General features: G+C 38.1%; 1 protein-coding gene across 5 annotated transcripts in view; it reads left to right on the forward strand.

Annotated features, from left to right (window-relative positions):
- Positions 1–1054: 1054 nt before the first annotated feature.
- Positions 1055–19252, forward strand: part of PPP3CB (protein phosphatase 3 catalytic subunit beta) — a 51997-nt gene continuing 33799 nt past the window's right edge. For 3 of the 5 annotated variants that reach the window (XM_028109539.2, XM_028109541.2, XM_028109542.2), the window contains exons 1-3: positions 1055–1144; positions 14557–14757; positions 15439–15563. In XM_028109539.2, the coding sequence (XP_027965340.2) occupies positions 1060–1144; positions 14557–14757; positions 15439–15563 (411 nt within the window). In that variant the 5' untranslated portion in view covers positions 1055–1059. Of the gene's footprint in view, positions 1145–1312; positions 1389–14556; positions 14758–15438; positions 15564–19252 lie in introns of those variants that run through there. The other 2 variants (XM_028109540.2, XM_028109544.2) reach the window with 2 other exon arrangements.

The following is a 19252-nucleotide window of genomic DNA, read 5'->3' on the forward strand; positions in this document are numbered from 1 at the left end:
CTTTCCCATGAAGGTCCGTCCCTATAAAGTTTCCATAAGTCACCTGGGCTCAGATTCTGTATGTGCACAGAGGTACTATACGTAGTATCTCTTATGAGAAACTAATTTCCAATTTCCAATTCTCTATATACTCCTCTGCCTTCTAAATCTCTCACTTTCTGAATGGATGAGAGGGAGGCTTTGTCTTTTTCAGGTGAATTCTGTAGACTTTGAACATCTCTTGGTGTCATCCCTTCCTTTCCCCTTAGCTGCTTTGATTCCTAAGCCTTGGAGCCTATTCTGCTCTACCTGTTTTAACCCTGTACCTTCAGACTCTTGACAGTTACAGGCTCTAAACATAAGGGCCAGCTTCTCAAACTCCATTTTGAACAGTTACTTCTCTCCAGAACCTACAATGCCTCGTCTATTTTCCTGCCGTTACCAAAGTACCCAGATTTGGTAGCCAAATTGTTATACATTTTTTTCTCTATTAGTATATTCTTTTTTTTAATTTTTAAAGATTTTATTTATTTATTTGACAGAGAGAGACACAACGAAAGAGGGAATACAAGCAGTGGGAGTGGGAGAGGGAGAAGGAGGCTTCTCTCCGAGCAGGGATGCGGGGCTTGATCCCAGGACCTGGAATCATGACCTGAGCCGAAGGCAGACGCTTAACGACTGAGCCACCCACGCGCCCCTCTATTAGTATATTATGAGGTCTAAGTCTCCCCATCGTACCGGGAGCTCCATGAGAACCAGTGTCATGTTTCCTCGCACTCATTCACTGCCGCTACTAGCAATAGATAGCCCTCCCTCTCCACTCTCTATTGTTTCTGCGGGCCCAGAATTTTAACCTGATCCCTTGGCCTGTTTCTCTCCCAGCCTCAGTAATTTTGCCCAGGTCCCTAGAGTCTGCCCCGCCCCCACCCCCGCAAAGCGCGGTGCATGCCGGTCTTAGCCCCTCTGTAGGGAAAGAGGGTCCGCCATGTTCCCCGGCGGCGCCGCCGCTTGGCTCTGGTAGCCGCCGCCCCCGCCCCCAGCCCCGCCCGGCCCAGCGCCTAGCCGAGCCCCGGGCCCAGCATGGCCGCCCCGGAGCCGGCCCGGGCTGCACCGCCCCCACCCCCGCCCCCGCCGCCCCCTCCCGGGGCTGACCGCGTCGTCAAAGGTGAGAGGTGGACGAAGCCCTGGGGGCCTGGCCTGAAGAGCTGTGTGTGAGGGCGGGCGGGAGACCGTCCCCTCCGGAGCGGGCCCGGAAGGGCGGGCGAGTGACTGGCTGCCTCCCTTGGGGAGTGGCCCCTGGGCGGGCCCCTGCTGGGCTGGGCTGAGTCGGTAGCGGCGGCTCTGCCGTCTCTCGCCTGCCTTCAGGCCCGAGGCGGGCGTTTCGCTCTTGAGGTCTCCTAGCCGTAGGGGTGAGTCTCCTAGCCGCAGTGAGCCCTTTTCTTTTTCTTCTGGGCCTGTCAAAGCGTCCCAGAGGCCGCGAGTAGCTTCCTGCCCCGCGACAGCTGCACGCCTGGCTTGCCTGGGCGGACCGAGGGGCTTGGAGACCTTCAGCCACGCGGGGCCGGGCGATGAGCAGTCAGAAATCACCTCGGCTTTGGCCCACGCCTGCTCCCCAGTGACAGCCGTCAGCCCGATTCGCGCCTCGTTAGCGCCAGCCGCAGGGGTTCGCGCTTGGCCCTCAGGTGTCACTCCACGCGGAAACTGGGGGAACCGTGTGGGATTGGACAAGGGTGAAGAGACGAAGCGGCATTTGGGGGCCCCGGCTTTAAGTGCAGAATAGATGGAGAAAAGGCAGCATAAAAGGAAAAAAAGCGCCTTGTGGATAGGAAGAAGCATTTATTTAGAAAACCGGTCAACATAAAGACCAAAAGGGGTTATCCCTCACCTTGCGAACAAACACCCATAGAAGAAAAAATTAAATATTTCTCAGCTGGGGCAGAATTTATGTATATTTACCGACAACAGATAAGCAGATTAATTTAAAATAGAGATATTGAGGCAAATTGACTGTTGCTTAAGATTTCCATGCTCTCTGGGAGAGCCCAACAACTTCAAACACCAATGGGGAGGTGAAAAACAATCTGAAGTGATTTTTCTTTACTGTGTAGCTTGGTCATAAATTAACATCATTTTAGAATAAAGTTTTCTTTGTTGTGTTACGTTTATTTTGGAAGGCTAGATACTTCTTTTACCTACTTATTTTCATTCAGCTTCTCAAATATACTGGCACAATGTTTATTAAACATTGGTAGTCCAGTTTTTGAAATTTGGCCAGACATGTTTCCATTAAAATATTTAAAAACAAGAAAACCTTTATCCTCTGTGGTTTTTTTTTAATTTTAATTTTTCAATTTGAGCCTTCTTTAATAATAACACTGATTTATATCCAGGCTTGTGTAGACAATTTTTAAAAAGTTAGTAGTATATCCAGTTGGGCCAGGCATTGGAATGAGCTGAATAAAGGGTTTATGGCATTCTTGTCCCGAGAAATCTTTATAAAAAGAGAAGAAGAAAAAAAAAAGATTGGTAGTTCAGATTGGTTGTCCTAACATGAAATCCTGGAGTTTTGTGGGGGTTGGGAACAGAGACATGGGCTGCTGCTTCATTTTCTGACTATGTATCTGTGTTGTTTGTCCATTCCCCTGGGCACTCTTCACTGTACTATTAGTTAGGACAACCAGTCACATTCCCGAGCAGTGAGTTTGTGCTATCCTTATGCTTGTGAATCTTACTGTTTTTTTGTCATACATATGATAATGTTTTCCTCTACTGTACTGCTTTAATAACAGTAAAAATAAGATTCCAAACATAAAGGCATATTCCTTAGGGGTGAGTTGTGAATCCAGGATGGTCACATTTGCAAGTTACTGATTTGGAATAAAAGTCATTTGATTAAATAGGAAAGGAGCTTGTTGGTGTAGAAAATTATAGTTATATAGAGCTCATAGGTATAAGATCTCATGTGCTTAGTAGCATATTCTTCACCAAAACAACTTTCATTTCTTTATGGAATTTGTTAGCAGCTGGAATGCCTGATATGGATCACATGTTTAGAGATGGTGGCAACAGACTGGTTTGCACTGCTCATGGAGTCTCCGCTCTGGCCTTCGCAGAAATTACTGGGAAATTCACCTTTCATACAGAAATCCACTTTTGGAGATTTCATCTTCAGGCTTCTTGCCTGCCTTCTTTCAATAATTTTACCATAATGTTATATTTGATGATAGAGAACACCCTTGTCAGAACATATATGGCCACAGTGCTAGTTCAATTTGTTAAAATCCAGATTTCTAATAAGTTTAGTATGTGCTAGTTTTGCATCTGTATCATTTCATAGTAGTAATATCATGGAGACCATTGTTGGCATTGAATACAAGTAGTCTTCTACTCCCTGAACCTTTTCCTTATAGTTTCTAAATTTTATACTCTTACACTTTTAGTCAGGAAGGCTATATTTTATGGTCATGATAGTATCGCAAGGGCTATAGATCTTTCTGTATTTAATATCATGTGCTTAAAGTTCACTTCATATGAAGTTTGAGATCTTGGAATACTGTAGGTGATTCATGTATCAATTTAAATAGCTTTTCACTGAAATTATTAAAATTATTAATGGTGATTCCATATCGCTGATTATGGGCAATTAGGTTTCCTGGCTAGTTAAAGCAATTTAATTTTTTTTTTAATTTTATTTATTAGAGAGCAAGAGAGCATTGGGGGTGAGGGTAGGGACAGAAGGAAGAGGATGAGCAGATTCCCTGCCAAGCGTGGAATCCTGAAGCTGGGCTTGATCCCAGGACCCCAGGATCATGACCTGAGCAGAAGGCAGAGCCACCCAGGCTCCCCAGCAATTTCATTTCTGAGCCTACTCCAGCTGCTGCTGGCTCAGGTCAAATTCTTCTGTTTGAAAGTTGCTATAGCCCAGTGGTTTGGGTGAGATGTATGCCCTCTTAACCATTTTCTGTTAAGCATTTTTCTATTCTTCAGCTAAGATAAGTTGGAAATAAGAAAATGGAAACAAACTAGGAAAAACGGCTAATTGTATCTGCATGAGTGCCTTACTGCTACATCAGCAAAATTGGTATGGGTAATTACAACATAAAACCCTGAGTTTATGCATATTGCTCTCCTCCCCCTCCCCCGCCCAGTTTACTCAACCTGAATTATCCAGATACTACCCTACCTTTTATTTCCAGATATCTTAAAAATGTACTTTTTGCTGTGTAGATGAGGTCCCAGATTTGTAAACCTCAGTTGTCTCTTGAGATTATTGAATCTGCTAGTCTTGATATAAGAATCCACCTTTATCACTTAGAGGGCATTGTCTGTATTGTGTATATGTTCATTTTAGTATGCACCCTGTGACTTTCCTTTGTATTCAATATATTTTCTTTATTTCCTTGGTTATATTAACCTCATGTCTTAAATTATCAGACTTTCAGATTGAACCAAAATGCTGAAGTGTGTGTGTGTGAGTGTTAAGTCTGAGGTCATTTGGCTCAAGTATTTTCTAGTACATAGCTTTATTAGGATTGCTTATTTTCATTACAGATTGCTAGATGACCCACATAGGTCTTTGGGTCACATGGCTACTTCAGTATTTCTCGCTAGTTCTATTTCATCATATTTTAAAGCAACTTGAATTTTAATTTTTGTTTACTAAATGTATTTTGTGGACTTACCTATCTAAAAAGATAACTCTTGAAAATGATTTTTCTTTTTCCTCCCACCCCCATTAAATTGTTAAGCATTCTAAAATCTTCAGTACCATGTGTCCTAGAGAAAGCAAAGGAACAGAGAAAATAGTGTCTGTGAGTGTGTGTGTATGAGAGAGACAGAGACAGAAAGAGATGGAGGGAGGGAGGGAGGAAGGGAAGGAGAGAGAACGTTGTGGTAACAAGTCATCTTAGAAGAAAAATGCCAAGGAAGAAATATAGCTGCTTAGTAGTAAGGCAAAAGCTTTAGGTTCCAGAGTTATTGAATGAATTAGCAAGAGTTGTAAGGAAAAGTTTGATGAAAAGAATCTTGTTTTATTAAATGGAGTATGTTTCAGTACCAATCATATGACTTCATTTTATCATAAAAATGTTTATTTATACACAGATAAAGTTAGCTGAAGATAGTTGGGCATTCTTGGATGTTATGTAAAATTTATTTTGGACATCAAAGTAATCAAATAGCAAATATTTATGAAATGCGTGCTGTATGCTAAAAACTGTAGGGAGACAACAGAAGTATAAAAAAATGAAGAATAGTCTTGGTCCTTGGAGAAATAAGTACTCATGAAAAGTTATTTGTATATGTCATAAGGATGGGTGCAATTAATAATTGCCAGATAAGTGACTTGAGTTCAAAGGAGGTAGTGATGTCTCTGGACTGGAATGGTCAGTCTAACAAGGGTTTATACAAGGAAGAAAGAGGCCTTGAAGGAAGTGTAGGATTTAAATAGGCAGAGGATTGGGACCATTTATTTGTGCAACATTTATTGAGTACTTGCTTTGTACCAAAGCATAATAAGCATTGAAGATACAGAATTGGATTAGTATAATTAAGTTAAGATTCTCTTGGAGTGCTGGCAGTCTAATGGGGGAGACATTATTGCAAATAAATAATATAACAAGGTATGTACAAAGTGCTGTTGCAGCTGTAAAGAAGGAGTTAACTCTCTTATTTGGAGAAAAAGCATCAATGAGAGGATTATGTTTTGAGGTGGGCCTTGAAGGATGAGTAGAGTTTTTCCAGATAGAAGGTAGGACTGGAATAGAGGAAACAGCAGCAGAAAGACGTGGAGTTTGAAAAAAAAACTTGAAAATGTGAGACAGTAGTGTGTAACTGCTTGACTGTGAGTGGCAGGAGATGATGTTGGAAACCATTTTTTGTACACTAAGTTGAGCTGAAACTTAAGCTAGTAAGCAGTATAGCCTCTGGATGATTAAGAGGCTTTGGAGTCCAGTTGCCTGGGTTTGAATCCTAGGTTACCTTAATAACCTTTTCACTGTGGACAAGGTACTTGATATCACCAAGCTTCAATGTTCTCATCTGTAAAATAGAATTAATAAAGTATTATTATGTGGTTTTTGAAGGATTAATGGAGATAGTCCATGTAAAGTATGTACCTCAGTGGATGGCCTGGCACATGATTGTCTCTTGAGATTATTGAATCTGTTAGTCTTGATATAAGAATCCACCTTTACCACTTAGAGGGCATTTGTCTATATTGTGTATATGTTCATTTTAGTATGCACACTGTGACTGTCCTTTGCATTCGATATATTTCCTTTATTTCCTAGGTTATATTAACCTTATCTCTTAAATTAACCAATGCTAGCCATCATCATTATTATTGAAGGTTTTAAAATAGGAGAATGATCCAGTATCTTGGTTTTTGAAAGGTAACTTGGTATTGTGTAGAACAAAATATTAGGAGGGGGAGAGGCTTAAATCAGGTGTCAGAGATTAATTATTGAATTTTAGAAAGAGAATTCTGAGTGTTATAGAGTGGGCAAAATTGAAATGATTGTAGTAATTCTAAGGGGCGGGGGGAGTCCTTATTCAGCGTCTTAGGACCAAAGCAGTCCAAGTGCAGAATGACCAAGGCATGCATTAAGGGAAAGAGAGAAACCAAATATGATGCAAATTCTGCATAATTTTAGGAGTAGATATATTGGGGCACCTGGGTGGCTTAGTTAGTTAGGTGTCTGCCTTCGGCTTGGGTCATGATCCTGGGGTCCTGGGATTGAGCCCTGCATTGGGCTCCCTGCTCAGCAGGGAGCCTGCTTCTCCCTCTCCTTCTGCTGCTCCCCGCGCGCTCTCTCTAATTAAAAAAAAAAAGATCTGTTGGATCAGTGATTGGGTGTGGGAACAAGTAGAAGAGCAAAACTTTTTCAGGAAACAATCAGACTAATTTTGCTTTAGGGATTGATTAAATTGAGCAATTGTAGTTAGAGGCAAAGATTGGAATGACGTGTAAAAGACTAGAATGGTCAAATAGGGAAGGATCTTAGAAATAAGTTTGAGGCTCCCCCCTTTATTCTTTAGTTCTCAAGAAACAACCCCAAATTTTTGAGTAGGTTAATCTAGCAGTGTTTTGTACATGAAGGGGGAGGGAAAGTAGAGCTTAGTTAGATTTTTTTAGTACACAAAGTGATAACTTGAACTAGCACTGCAGCAATGGAGATGTAAGAAAATGAAGAGAATTTGAAGAATCAGTAGGACTTGGAGTCTTAGAAGAGAACAGTGACAGAGTGGTGATAACCATGTCACAAATAAGACAGGAAGGGGAACCAATTTTGAGGGAAAGGTACTATATTCAAATAACCACCACAGATTAAAAAGAACCCAAGGGGTACTTTGAAAATTTGAAGACTGTAACTGTAGGATTTATTGAATCTTTTTTTAGAGCATGTGGCCAATGCTTGCTTCTAGTCCTGGCACTGGAGTGGGTTATACCCATTTTCATGATGAGGAAACTTTTGATGACTCTTTGACCAGAAGAGCATTGTTATTTTGTTGTTATAAGACAGATTATATTGGAGTAGTGTTCTGAAGAACTCAATTTCAACCATGGTTCTACCCCTTACTAGTTGAAACACCTTGAGAAAAAAAAAGAAAAGAAAAGAAACACCTTGAGAAAGCCATTTAGGTTCTCTGAACCTCTTATCCCATTTGTGAAATGGGGATAAAACCTGCCATACCAAACATCCAGATGTCTCTGAGAATTGTACAGGTTTATGTATGTGAAAGTACATACTTTGTAAACTGCAAATAAAGCAGTATAAATATATTGTCATGACTATATAAATTAGTGTCAAGATATAAAAGTATTTTATAAACTATATCATTAATTCAGTAAACATTGATTAGCAGCAATGTTCTAATCACCAGGTATGTAGTGATGAAAGACATAGCTCCCTCCCTTCAAAGAGATCATAAGCACATGGGGGAGACATATTTACAGTGCAGTTAGTAAGTGCCATGATATAGGTGTGGATTATATGCTATGATACAGGACCACAAAGGAAGACACACCATTTACTTAGTCTGGGAACATGAGGAAAAGTTTTCAAAAATCCGAACACTGAAAATGAGGTTTAAGGACAAGAAGATAAAAGATGGGAATAGTGTACCCCTAAACAATAGGTCATGAAAAAGTACAGAGATTTTTAAAAAGTGATATGTAATTTTAAAAATGAAAATAAAGTATCTGGAGTGTAGAAAGTATCTGGAATGTGAGGTAGTGACAAAAGATGAGGGTTGGAAATGTCGGCAAGGTTCAGATCACAAGGGATCTTGCATACCATGTGAAAATAAAGAATTGGGATTTTGTATAATAAAGCCAGTCCTGAAACAAGAGAAGGTTGAGATTTGAATTTTAGAAAGAATATATACTGAGTGTTGTAGAGTAGGCAAAATTGAAAAGATTGTGTCATTCTAGAAAAAAAAAGTCCTTAGTGTCTCAGGACCAAAGGAACAGAAACAGATCAGAGAATTATTTAGGACTTATTGGCCATATAGGGTGAGGAATAAAGAGAATTCTAGGATAATTCCTAGATGGGTAAGTATTGGTAATGGTTTAGAGAGAAAAATCATACCCTAAATTCTGGACATACTAAGTTTGAGATATGTATGGAACATACAAGTACAGATATTTGATAGTTTACAAGGAATCTTGAGTTTAGGGGAGGGATCTAGACTGAGCAATCTATTTGAGGGTCCTCAAAATGTAAATTTTAGTTGAACCTGTGGTTATGGATGAGATCACTAGTTCAGAGCAGTGTGATAGGAGGACCAAGGACAGAATTGTAGGACACACTGACATTTAAGGATCAGGAAAAAGATGAGAAGTCCATGAAATAGACCAATCAGTTGTGACCAGAGAAGTACAAGAAAAACCAGGTGAGTGATTTCAAGAACCCAAGAGAGGAGAGAGTTACAGGTGGAGGAGTAAGTAGAGCAGAAGCCAGATAAATATGGATTGAGGAAAATAGACAAAAAGTGAGAAAATGAAGATACCCATTGTAGATTTGAATAACCCTTTCAGAAAGCTTAGTTGTCAAAAAGGATATATATGGCAGAAATAGGGATGAGGAGTAAGGGAGAGTTACTTGTTTAGATTTTTAAGATCTTAAAGATGTGTAAGTATGTTTATATGCTCAAAGGAAAGACCCAGTGGAGAGGCATAGGAAACAATAGGACCATGGGAGGGGTGGGGAGGGTGATTTGAAGTTAAGAGGTTGGGGGAGTGGGATGCAGGACCCAAATAGAATGTTTAGTAAAGGACAAGAGGAATACCTCTTCCCTGAGTTGGGGAGAAATTTAAAGATGCATATTGGTGTAGATGTGGATGGAGAGGAGCAAGAAAGTGAAGTTTGGTCTGAAGGCCTTGATTTTCTCTGAAATTGGACACAAAGTTGTTTAACTGAGTAAGAGATAAAGTTGAATGAAGGGTTCAAGAAAGAGGGGACCATTTGAAATCTCCACTGAGGAGCATGGGAGAGAGAATGTTTAATAAGATTGCTGAGAAATGCACATGACTAAGTTGAAGACTGTGAATTTGTAGTAGCCCTGGGCCATTTTGATGACTTTATACTAAGCACCCAAGTTTAGAAGCCAACTCATTCAAGAATTGAAGTTTTCCCTTATAGGTAGAATAGGACAAAAGGGCAAAACAATTTAGGATGTTGTTTAAAAAGTGGATGGATGATGGAATACCTTTAAAATTGTAAGAAGCAAAGGTATCCAGAAGGGAGTTGATAAAGAGGGGCTGTCCAGTTTCCAGAAGGGGGTTAATGAGGAGGGGCTGTCCAGTTTCTTTTTCTTTTTCTTTTTTAAGATTTTATGTATTTATTTGAGAGAGAGAGAGTGAGTGAGGGTAGGAGCAGAGGGAGAGGGATAAGCAGACTCTGCTGAGCTTGGAACCCAACATGGGATTCAGTCTCAGGACCCCAAGGTCATGATCTGAGCTGAAATCAAGGGTCGCTTAACGGACTAAGCCACCCAGGCACCCCTACGGTTTCTCAATAAATTGAAGAACAGATGGAGGAATGGGAGTGGAACTGGAAGGATAGGAGGTTTTAATCATGGAGTGAGAGATTGGGGTTCAGAATTTCAGAGGCAGAGCAGTAATTATGGGCAAGGCTGAGGAACTGAAGAACATCTCAGTTCTTAAGTTTTACATAGATGATGCCACATGGACATTGATAATGGGATTGAATGGAGAAGGCTTACAAGCCAGGAACCGGTGTTGAATGTGAGAGATGACTAGAAGTTTAATAGATGGCAGGAACAAGGATAAATTAGCTGGAAGGCATGAACCTCAAAGGAGAAGGTATTTTTTTCTTCACTGGAGTGATGAAATTGGAAGTGGTGATGTGGAGCTGCACTAAGACCAAAGCCTTCTCTGGTGAGAGTAGTGGAGTGTGGAAAAATGTGCAGCTTCCATTTTGAAAAAAGTGTTTGAAAAGTGCTGTCCTTCAGGGTAACTAAAATTTAATTAAGCTAGAGAGATGATAGCATTACATGAAGATCTGAAGAGGTGTGTGTGTGTGTGTGTGTGTGTGTGTGTGTGTGTGTAGGGGGAGAGGGGTGAGTTAAAAAATATATAAGGGGAATTCAAAATGAAAAGGATTGAGAGGGAGGAGAACTGCCAGAGACAACATGGTATAAGAGAAATACAGAGAAAAATTCAGAAACATAGATGACAGGAGGGACTTTATTTGGATAGTTCCCAATAATGGTAATGATGAGAGGCCCAGGCTTCTGAATGATAACTTTATAGTAAAGTTGTTCAGTTGGCATAGGCTGCAGGCACTCCAGTCTGTGTTGGACACCTCATGGGGCTAATGATTTGTAGCTTTTGCTTAGAGTTAGGGAACATGTTAATTTCTAGGATTCCTTACCCAGTAGTGGAAAAAGTAATATCTGTGCCCTTCCCCCATCCCTGATCAATATGTATCCCTGGTTTATTTTTCCAATTGCCTAAATTAAAACTTGTTTTAGACTTTTTTTTTTAGCCACTTTACATTAAATCTGGATGAAATTAACTTGTGAATGTTACTGATTACTATACAGATATGTGCTTCATGCCAAAATTTGGGTTAAAGGAAATTTTCCAACAGAACAGTTTGGTCAAAATGAATACTACCAATCAAGTTTTCCAGTGTTGGAAACTTGGTGATTTGAGATTATTTTGTAGCTATTTAGCTTATTCCAGCTAATCCTCCTTTTTAGCCACTTCAGTTATTGACCATTTACATTACATTTACATATATTTATGTTTTGCTTTTTCCCTATCACAAATATAGAAGAGCAGGAAAAATAGTCTGAAAATAAGGAGAGGGCACCTGGGTGTCTCTGTCCGTTAAGTGTCTACCTTCCGCTCAGGTCATGATCCCAGGGTCATGGGATCAAGTCTTGCATTGGGCTCCCTCTCAATGGGGAGTCTGCTTCTCCCTCTGCCCCCCCTTGTGTGTGCACACGTGCGTTCTCTCTCTCTCTCTCTCTCTCTCGTGTGCTCGTGCATGCACACGCAAAAATAAATGAAATCTTTTAAAAAATGAAAAAAAAATACAGGAAGAAAATCCTAGGAAAGCAGGAATAATTGAAGATGAATTAAAAGTAAAAAGAAAAAACATTTAAAAGCCTGAAAATAGATGGGAATACTTTAAAATGCCTTAGGAATTGCAAAACAAAGTAGTAGTTGAGAATATTAATTTTTGAGAAAAAACATTTTCAACTCTCTTGACCAGCAGGGTCAATAATTAACCCCCATTAGGCTAAATCCTCTTTGGTTGGCTTTCTTTTGCCTGGTCAGATCACCTGCCACAGCTCGTTTCTCCTATCTCCAAAGAGGACATGTCTTTTTCCTCTTATATCTTTCCCCATGCCTTTTCTTATGTACTGACATATTAAAATGTACTCTTTAGAAACTTCATTTTCTACTTTCAGTGTTGTGTTGTTAGAACAACACTGATCTTCTGTAGTTTTCATCTGCTTTCATTTATAGTGGTATTTCTTCACCCTTCCACCTGTGTCCATTCCTTAAAATGTATCCCAGCTAGTCTTGAAATGTAAAAGCATGCCTTGGGGCGCCTTTCAGCCTTCACCTGAGGTCATGATCTCAAGGCTCCCTGCTCAGTGGGGAGTCTGCTTCTCCCTCTGCCCCCCCCCCCCCCGCTTGTGCTGTCTCTCTCAAATGGATAAATTAAAAAATTTAAAAAAAAAAGCAAGCCTTCGGGCACCTGGGTGGCTCAGTCGTTAAACGTCTGCCTTTGGCCCAGGTCATGATCACAGGGTTCTGGGATCGAGCCCCGCATCAGGCTCCCTGCTCTGCCAGAAGCCTGCTTCTCCCTCTCCCACTCCCCCTGCTTGTGTTCCCTCTCTCACAGTGTCTCTCTCTGTCAAATAAATAAATAAAATCTTAAAAAAAAAAACAAGCCTTGAGTTGAAAAAGAAGTGGAAAAGCATAGGTCTGTAGATGACTTACTCATGAGCATGAAGGCAATGTATACTTTTTTTCAGGTGAATAAAGACATTCTGGCTGTTGGTTAAAGAGGGGGCAGTACCTCAGTGTGAATTGCAGTGGAACATTCACAATGTGCATGAAAACATGCAGTAACACGGGTGACTGATTGAGTTGAGGGGATGGGAAATGGTCTCCCAATTGGGTTTTTAGGAAGTTGTGTATTGTGAATAGAATTCAGCCAGTAGTGGAATTATGTTCTTGATTATTAAAAAGTGTACATAATCTTGAATGCAGCCTCTTAAACAGTATCTCTTTTCCTGAGTAGAGTGAAAGATATGATTCCATCTTAATCTCAAAAATTTGTACTTAAGAGATATTTAAACTTTTCATTTTTATAATGTCCCAAAGTAACTTGTGATTTATTTAGTAATCAGTTATTAAAATCTGTAGTTTTTAAATGGTTTACTGATGGGGCAAATTTGATTTGTTTAATCTTTAGAAAAAAACATACTTTAACAGAGGTTTTTTTTTTTATTAGAATCTAGACAGTATATTTGGGGGGACAAAATGTATTTAATGCTTTCTTCTGAAAGTGAAAAGTAGTGGGAATTAATATGTTCTAATGAAGAGAAGATAAGGAAGTTCAAATTTTATTTTACTAAGTGTCAAAGAAAGCAAGAGGGATTGGCGATTTCAAAGCCTTTTAGAATTGGTTGACATCCTTCTGCCTTAGTTCTCATCTCACTTCTAAAGTATTGAGTCCTTCCTAATTTGTTTTCCTGGTAAAATAGAACATGGTTATTTATTATTATTTCTCAGGTCATTGATCTAATTCTAACCCAGGCTCCTGTTTTTAGTTTTTTTAAGTTGAAATGTGAAGAAGCGGTTGGTCCTATACATTTCCAGGCTTCTGTATAATAATTGATCATTACAATGATGATTCTGAAACATCAAGAAAATATTATATCTGTATGCCCGAATATAGAGTGAGTTTTTTCTGAAACAATTTTTATTTCATAAAAGAGAGAGCTGCCTTGAGTCTATATGTAGACTCTTATTATAAATTTCTTTATTGCTTTCTTTATTTTGAAAAACAAAGTACTGTTTGGTAAAGAGCCTAAAACTACTTCAAACTGATTTTGAATGTTGGAGTCAGAGAAAAGGAATCTAATAAATTTAACAGATACATAGTAATTTTTCCTATGTATATGACCTCAAAATTGTGCTAGATACTATTGAAAATAGACCTTACGGTTTTCCGTTCCATTTCACAAATACCAGTTTTAAAGAGTACAGTTGGTAATTAATATATATGGGAACTGTGACTTAGGATAAATTTGCAGTGATAGCATTTTATGTATATTCAAAAAGTGCTGTATCAAACAACTTAAATGGAAGTGAAGATGATCTGCCTTTGAAAAGAGTGTTAGATGACTCAGAAATGGCTCCAGTGATAAGGAATACACTGATGTCAAAGATGTGCATAAAGATTTTGAATGAAAGTGTTTTGTGAAACATGGAGGTAGGAGAAAAAGCAGTATTTCAAAATTATCATGATTTATTAATGTTTTTTAAATGTACATGTGCATCTAAATTAATTTAAATTGTTTAAGTAAGTATTTGACTGTTTTATCTATATCTCTAAAAGTTTCTTTTCAAGTTGGCCAGAAAACATCACATTTAACTTTCTTAGAAACATGGTAGTTCACCTTATCTTTGGGATTTCTTTCTATTCAGGCTTATGTGGTAATAAGTTTACATTTATTGTACTTCATTAAGGTAAAGAGTGTATAATATGATTTGCGAGTTCTGCCAAAAAATGTTATGGCTTAAAGAAAACTTTAGCTATCCTGAAAGAGCTTTTAATTTTTGAGGTAGTTCATTTCTTTAATAATTTTCAACAAAGAACATGTTATTATATATAGATTAATAAAAGTATAATTTGATTACTATTTTTAGAAAACCGTTCAAAAATATTAACACCTCTATCCAATAAATAAATAAAAACTCTCCAGCTTTTCAGGTTTTACTCTTATTTACCTAGATCCATTGATTAGTTTTTATGTTACAGTATTAATAGTGATTTATTTTTTATTAATTAAAAAAAATTGCAGCTGTACCTTTTCCCCCAACACATCGCTTGACATCTGAAGAAGTATTTGATATGGATGGGATACCCAGGGTTGATGTTCTGAAGAACCACTTAGTAAAAGAAGGTCGGGTAGATGAAGAAATTGCACTTAGAATTATCAATGAGGGTGCTGCCATCCTTCGGAGAGAGAAAACCATGATAGAAGTAGAGGCTCCAATTACAGGTACACTTGTTTATGTTTTGGATATTATTTTTTTAATTATACCATTATTTAGTTGCTTGGATCTAAGGCTGTTTATTCTTCAATCTATGGTATACTAAAATAATATTACAGGGACATTATCTTGAATTTTGAAATTATTTTTTGTAATTTTGGGGGGGTTTGCCTATTTTCAATGAATAAATATGATCTTAAGTAACCTGAGAGCAGAAGTTGGTCTAATACACTTTTGTGAAGGTTTCATCAGTTGTGTTGGCCATAATTCAGTTTGATTCAACAAATTCTTATTTACTTTGCTTTCAATTATTAGGGGCAAATACCTCAGTGTCAACATAGCAGTCAGCAGAAGGTATTGCATTAGGATGGAGATTTTACTGCCACCATTATAAGTTTTGTAATCCTAAGACCTATGCTTGGCTTCCTAAAGAGGAGCTTTATAAATTTAGGTGAAAATTTTGTCACTGACTACAAATTTCATTATTTTTGTTATATCTTGTTCTAGATCTTGAGCGCATGTGAACACTTGGGTACACGTCATCCCTATTATGACTCTTCATAGATTCTAACTTCCTGCCAAGACCTTTCTTGATAGAATTTACATTATTATGTAAAAGAAATTAGAATTTAAGTAAAATTTGTTATTTCAGAGGCTTTTTTTCATATCTAATAATCTTCTTGTTTCAGTGTGTGGTGACATCCATGGCCAATTTTTTGATCTGATGAAACTTTTTGAAGTAGGAGGATCACCTGCTAATACACGATACCTTTTTCTTGGTGATTATGTGGACAGAGGTTATTTTAGTATAGAGGTAATAATCATATACTATCATTTGATTTGCTTTTAAATGTTACCATAGATGATTTCCATTAATTCCTAGTAAAATAAGTTCCTTAAAGTACCTATATTGGGTTCTTTTTAATACCTCTGCTATTCTGAAGTTTTTAGGTAAAACTACTACTTATTCTCTTCTGCCTTTCAAACTATTTTATTTTCTTTGTATTACTCTGTTTATGCAATTATAATTGCCATTTTTCCCAGTGGAAATTATATGTAAACTGAGGGTTCTTTATTGTCCTGTTATCTAGTGGCCCTAAGGAGCTAGTGCTATTTATCTCTCTTGCCCCTATAGGCATTACCCCATATGAGAAAAAGATTAATTGAATTTTCTCTGATTAAATAAAACATACTATAATACTTTTAAGGCTTAAACTCTAGTGCTTCTGTCTACCTTTTATAGCTATTAAGACCCAAGTCTTTGTGTGTTGTGAAAGTATTCATTTCTTTTAAAAAACTTAAGAGGCATTAAAATGACCTGTTGATCATTACTTAACAGCACATGGTTCTTTTTGCTCCTTTTATTTCTCTAATTATATAAATAAAATAAGGTAAATATAGAACTATTTGAATTTTCTAATATATGCATTTCTCTTTTTTATTTTTTAATTTTTTATTGTTATGTTAATCACCATATTAGTTTTTGATGTAGTGTTCCATGATTCATTGTTTGTGCATAACACCCAGTGCTCCATGCAGAATGTGCCCTCTTTAATACCCATCACCAGGCTAACCCATCCCCCCACCCTCCTCCCCTCTAGAACCCTCAGTTTGTTTTTCAGAGTCCATCGTCTCTCATGGTTCGTCTCTCCCTCTGACTTACTCCCCTTCATTCTTCCCCTCCTGCTATCTTCTTCTTTTTCTTTTTTCTTAACATATGTTGCATTATTTGTTTCAGAAGTACAGATCTGTGATTCAACAGTCTTGCACAATTCACAGCGCTCACCATAGCACATACCCTTCCCAATGTCTATCACCCAGCCACCCCATCCCTCCCACCCCCCACCACTCCAGCAACGCTCAGTTTGCATTTCTCTTTTTTTAAATGAAAATGTGGCCATATTATAATGTTGTTCTATAACTTGCTTTTTTTCATATATCCCTATACTGTGATGTCTTTCCAGGTCAGTATATATAAATTTATAGCATTTTTAATAGCCACATTGTATTCTATTGAATAAACAAACCACAGTTAATTATTGTTAGACACTTAAAGTGTTCTTAATTTTTTAGCATTACAATGATGCTTCAGTGAGTAAGCTTATTTATACATCTTTGCATACTTGCTAAATTATTTCTGTGGGGCAGATTCTTGGAGGTAAAATTGCTGGATAAAAGCTCTACAAATAGATACTTGTGTTGAGTATTTACTATGTTCCAAGCATATTCTAAGCACTTAACACACATTGATTAATTAAATCTTCACAACATTATAAGGTAAGCACTGTTATTTTATCCATTTTATAGATGAGGAAACTGAGGCTTGGAGAAGTTAAATAGCTTCCCCAAAGACACATTTTTAGTAAGCAGTGCAGCCAGTCTTATTCTAAGCCTGTATTTTTTTTTTTTAAGATTTTATTTATTTTTATCTTTAGAGAGAGAGCGAACAAGGGGGAGGGCAGAGGGAAAGGGAGAGAGAGGATCTCTGGCAGACTCCACACTGAGCATGGAGCCTGATGGGGGGTTCCATCTCATGACCCTGAGATCATGACCTGAGCTGAAATCAGGAGTCAGTCACTTAACCGACTGAGCCATCCAGGCACCTCGTTAGCCTGTACTCTTAAACACCTTTCCCAGTAGATAATTGAATCTTTACTTGGTGAATTTCCAGCTGGTTCCCGTTGTTTATATCCCCTTCTCCAGTATTTTTAACCTCCTTTCTCAGGTATGCTAGGATTCATAGTAGGAAAGAAGTTCAGGGCTCTGTGCACTCAAATTCCCTAAGGAATTTTGTTACCTCTGAGTTGTTCTTCCTTTATTCATAGCTTCATCGTTACTCACCTCAAACTTTCCTCAAAGCTTCAAGGAAACCAGAATAATGGCCCTTCTTAACAAAAAAGATAGAGGGCTTTGACAAAAACAGTAAAATGAACGATTTTAGGAAACTTATTGGTAACTAAGCATATTGGTGTGTATGCCCTTGTATTGGAGTGTTTTATGGCTGACTCTTTTAATATCTTTTTTTTTAAAAGATTTTATTTATTTATTTGACAGAGAGAGACACAGCGGGAGAGGGGACAGAAGCAGGGGAGTGGGAGAGGGAGCAGTGAGAGAGGGGACACAAGCAGGGGGAGTGGGAGAGGGGGGAACAGGCTTCCTGCCCAGCAGGGAGCCTGATGCGGGGCTTGATCCTAAGACCCTGGGATCATGACCTGAGCTGAAGGCAGACACTTAATGACTGAGCCACCTAGGCACCCCGTGGCTGACTCTTTTAATAGATTTTATTGTTACAAAAGGAAAATAGAATCAAAGAATAATCAAGAATCAAAGATAAAGAATCAAAATAAGCAAAAAAGAGAGGCAGAGTTTAATAAGTATTTCCCTGACTTAATTTCTTTTTTTTCCTTATGAATAAAATGAAGGTGTGAATAGTTAACATTTTAATATACCTTAACTTGTTAAAAATAAAATTTGTTTTCTTTTTGTATATAATTCTATAAACCAAGCTAATTTCCATATGAAGTATCTTTCCTTTTTTTTTTAAGATTTTATTTCTTTATTAGAGAGAGAGCACAAGCATGAGTAGGGGGAGGGGGAGGGGCAGAGGCAGAGGGAGACAGAGAATCCCAAGCAGAGTCCATGCTTGGCGTGGAGCCTAACTTGGAGCTTATCGATCCCATGACCCTGAGATCTCAACCTGAGCTGATATCAAGAGTCAGACGCTTAACTGACTGAGACACCCAGGTGCCCCAATTTCCTTTTTTTTTTTTTTTAACCAAATAAGTAAAATGTGAGTTTCTTATGTTAAATCTATTTAGAGGGGTACCTGGCTGGCTCAGTCGGTAGAGCATGTGACTCTTGTTCTTGGGGTTGTGAGTTTAAGCCCCACGTTGGGTATAGAGATTGCTTAAAAATAAATCTTAAAAAACATAATGTAAATCTATTTAGAGAAAAGCATCTGCTACACTGTTTGCTTTAATATTCTTCTGATTTAAAAAATTATACTTTCTTTGAATCAGTTTAGATAATAAGCACCTACCTCATGTAAGGCAACAAGCATAACCAACAAAATAAACATAAAACATCCTATTGCCTTCATAAGGCAGCGTGGCATAATGCTTAAGATTCAGAGGATCAGAACCCTGTCTCCATTACTTAAAAGTTCTGTGATTTCAGACAAGTTACTTGAACTCTTTGCTTCAGTTTCCTTGTTTGTAAAATAGAGATAATACTACATACTTCATAGGGTTGTTTGAGGAATAAACAAGCAGTATTAAATACATGGCGCTTGATACATTGTAAGTACTCAATAAATGGTCCATGCTATTATTTTTGACATTATTATTATTTTATTTATTGATATACCTAAGAAGGACACCATTCTGCTAATTGTTTTTATAGCAAACAATCTGTAAATATAAAGTAATTTAATAAATTGTTTGACTCATTCATTCAACAAATATTTACTACTTTTCTGCTGTTTGCTAGGTACTTTTCTAGGAG

The sequence above is a fragment of the Eumetopias jubatus genome, unplaced genomic scaffold, assembly GCF_037043125.1.
Source record: "Eumetopias jubatus isolate StellerSeaLion01/CBP00866 unplaced genomic scaffold, mEumJub1_p1.0 scaffold_17, whole genome shotgun sequence".
Classification (NCBI taxonomy): Eukaryota; Metazoa; Chordata; class Mammalia; order Carnivora; family Otariidae; genus Eumetopias; species Eumetopias jubatus.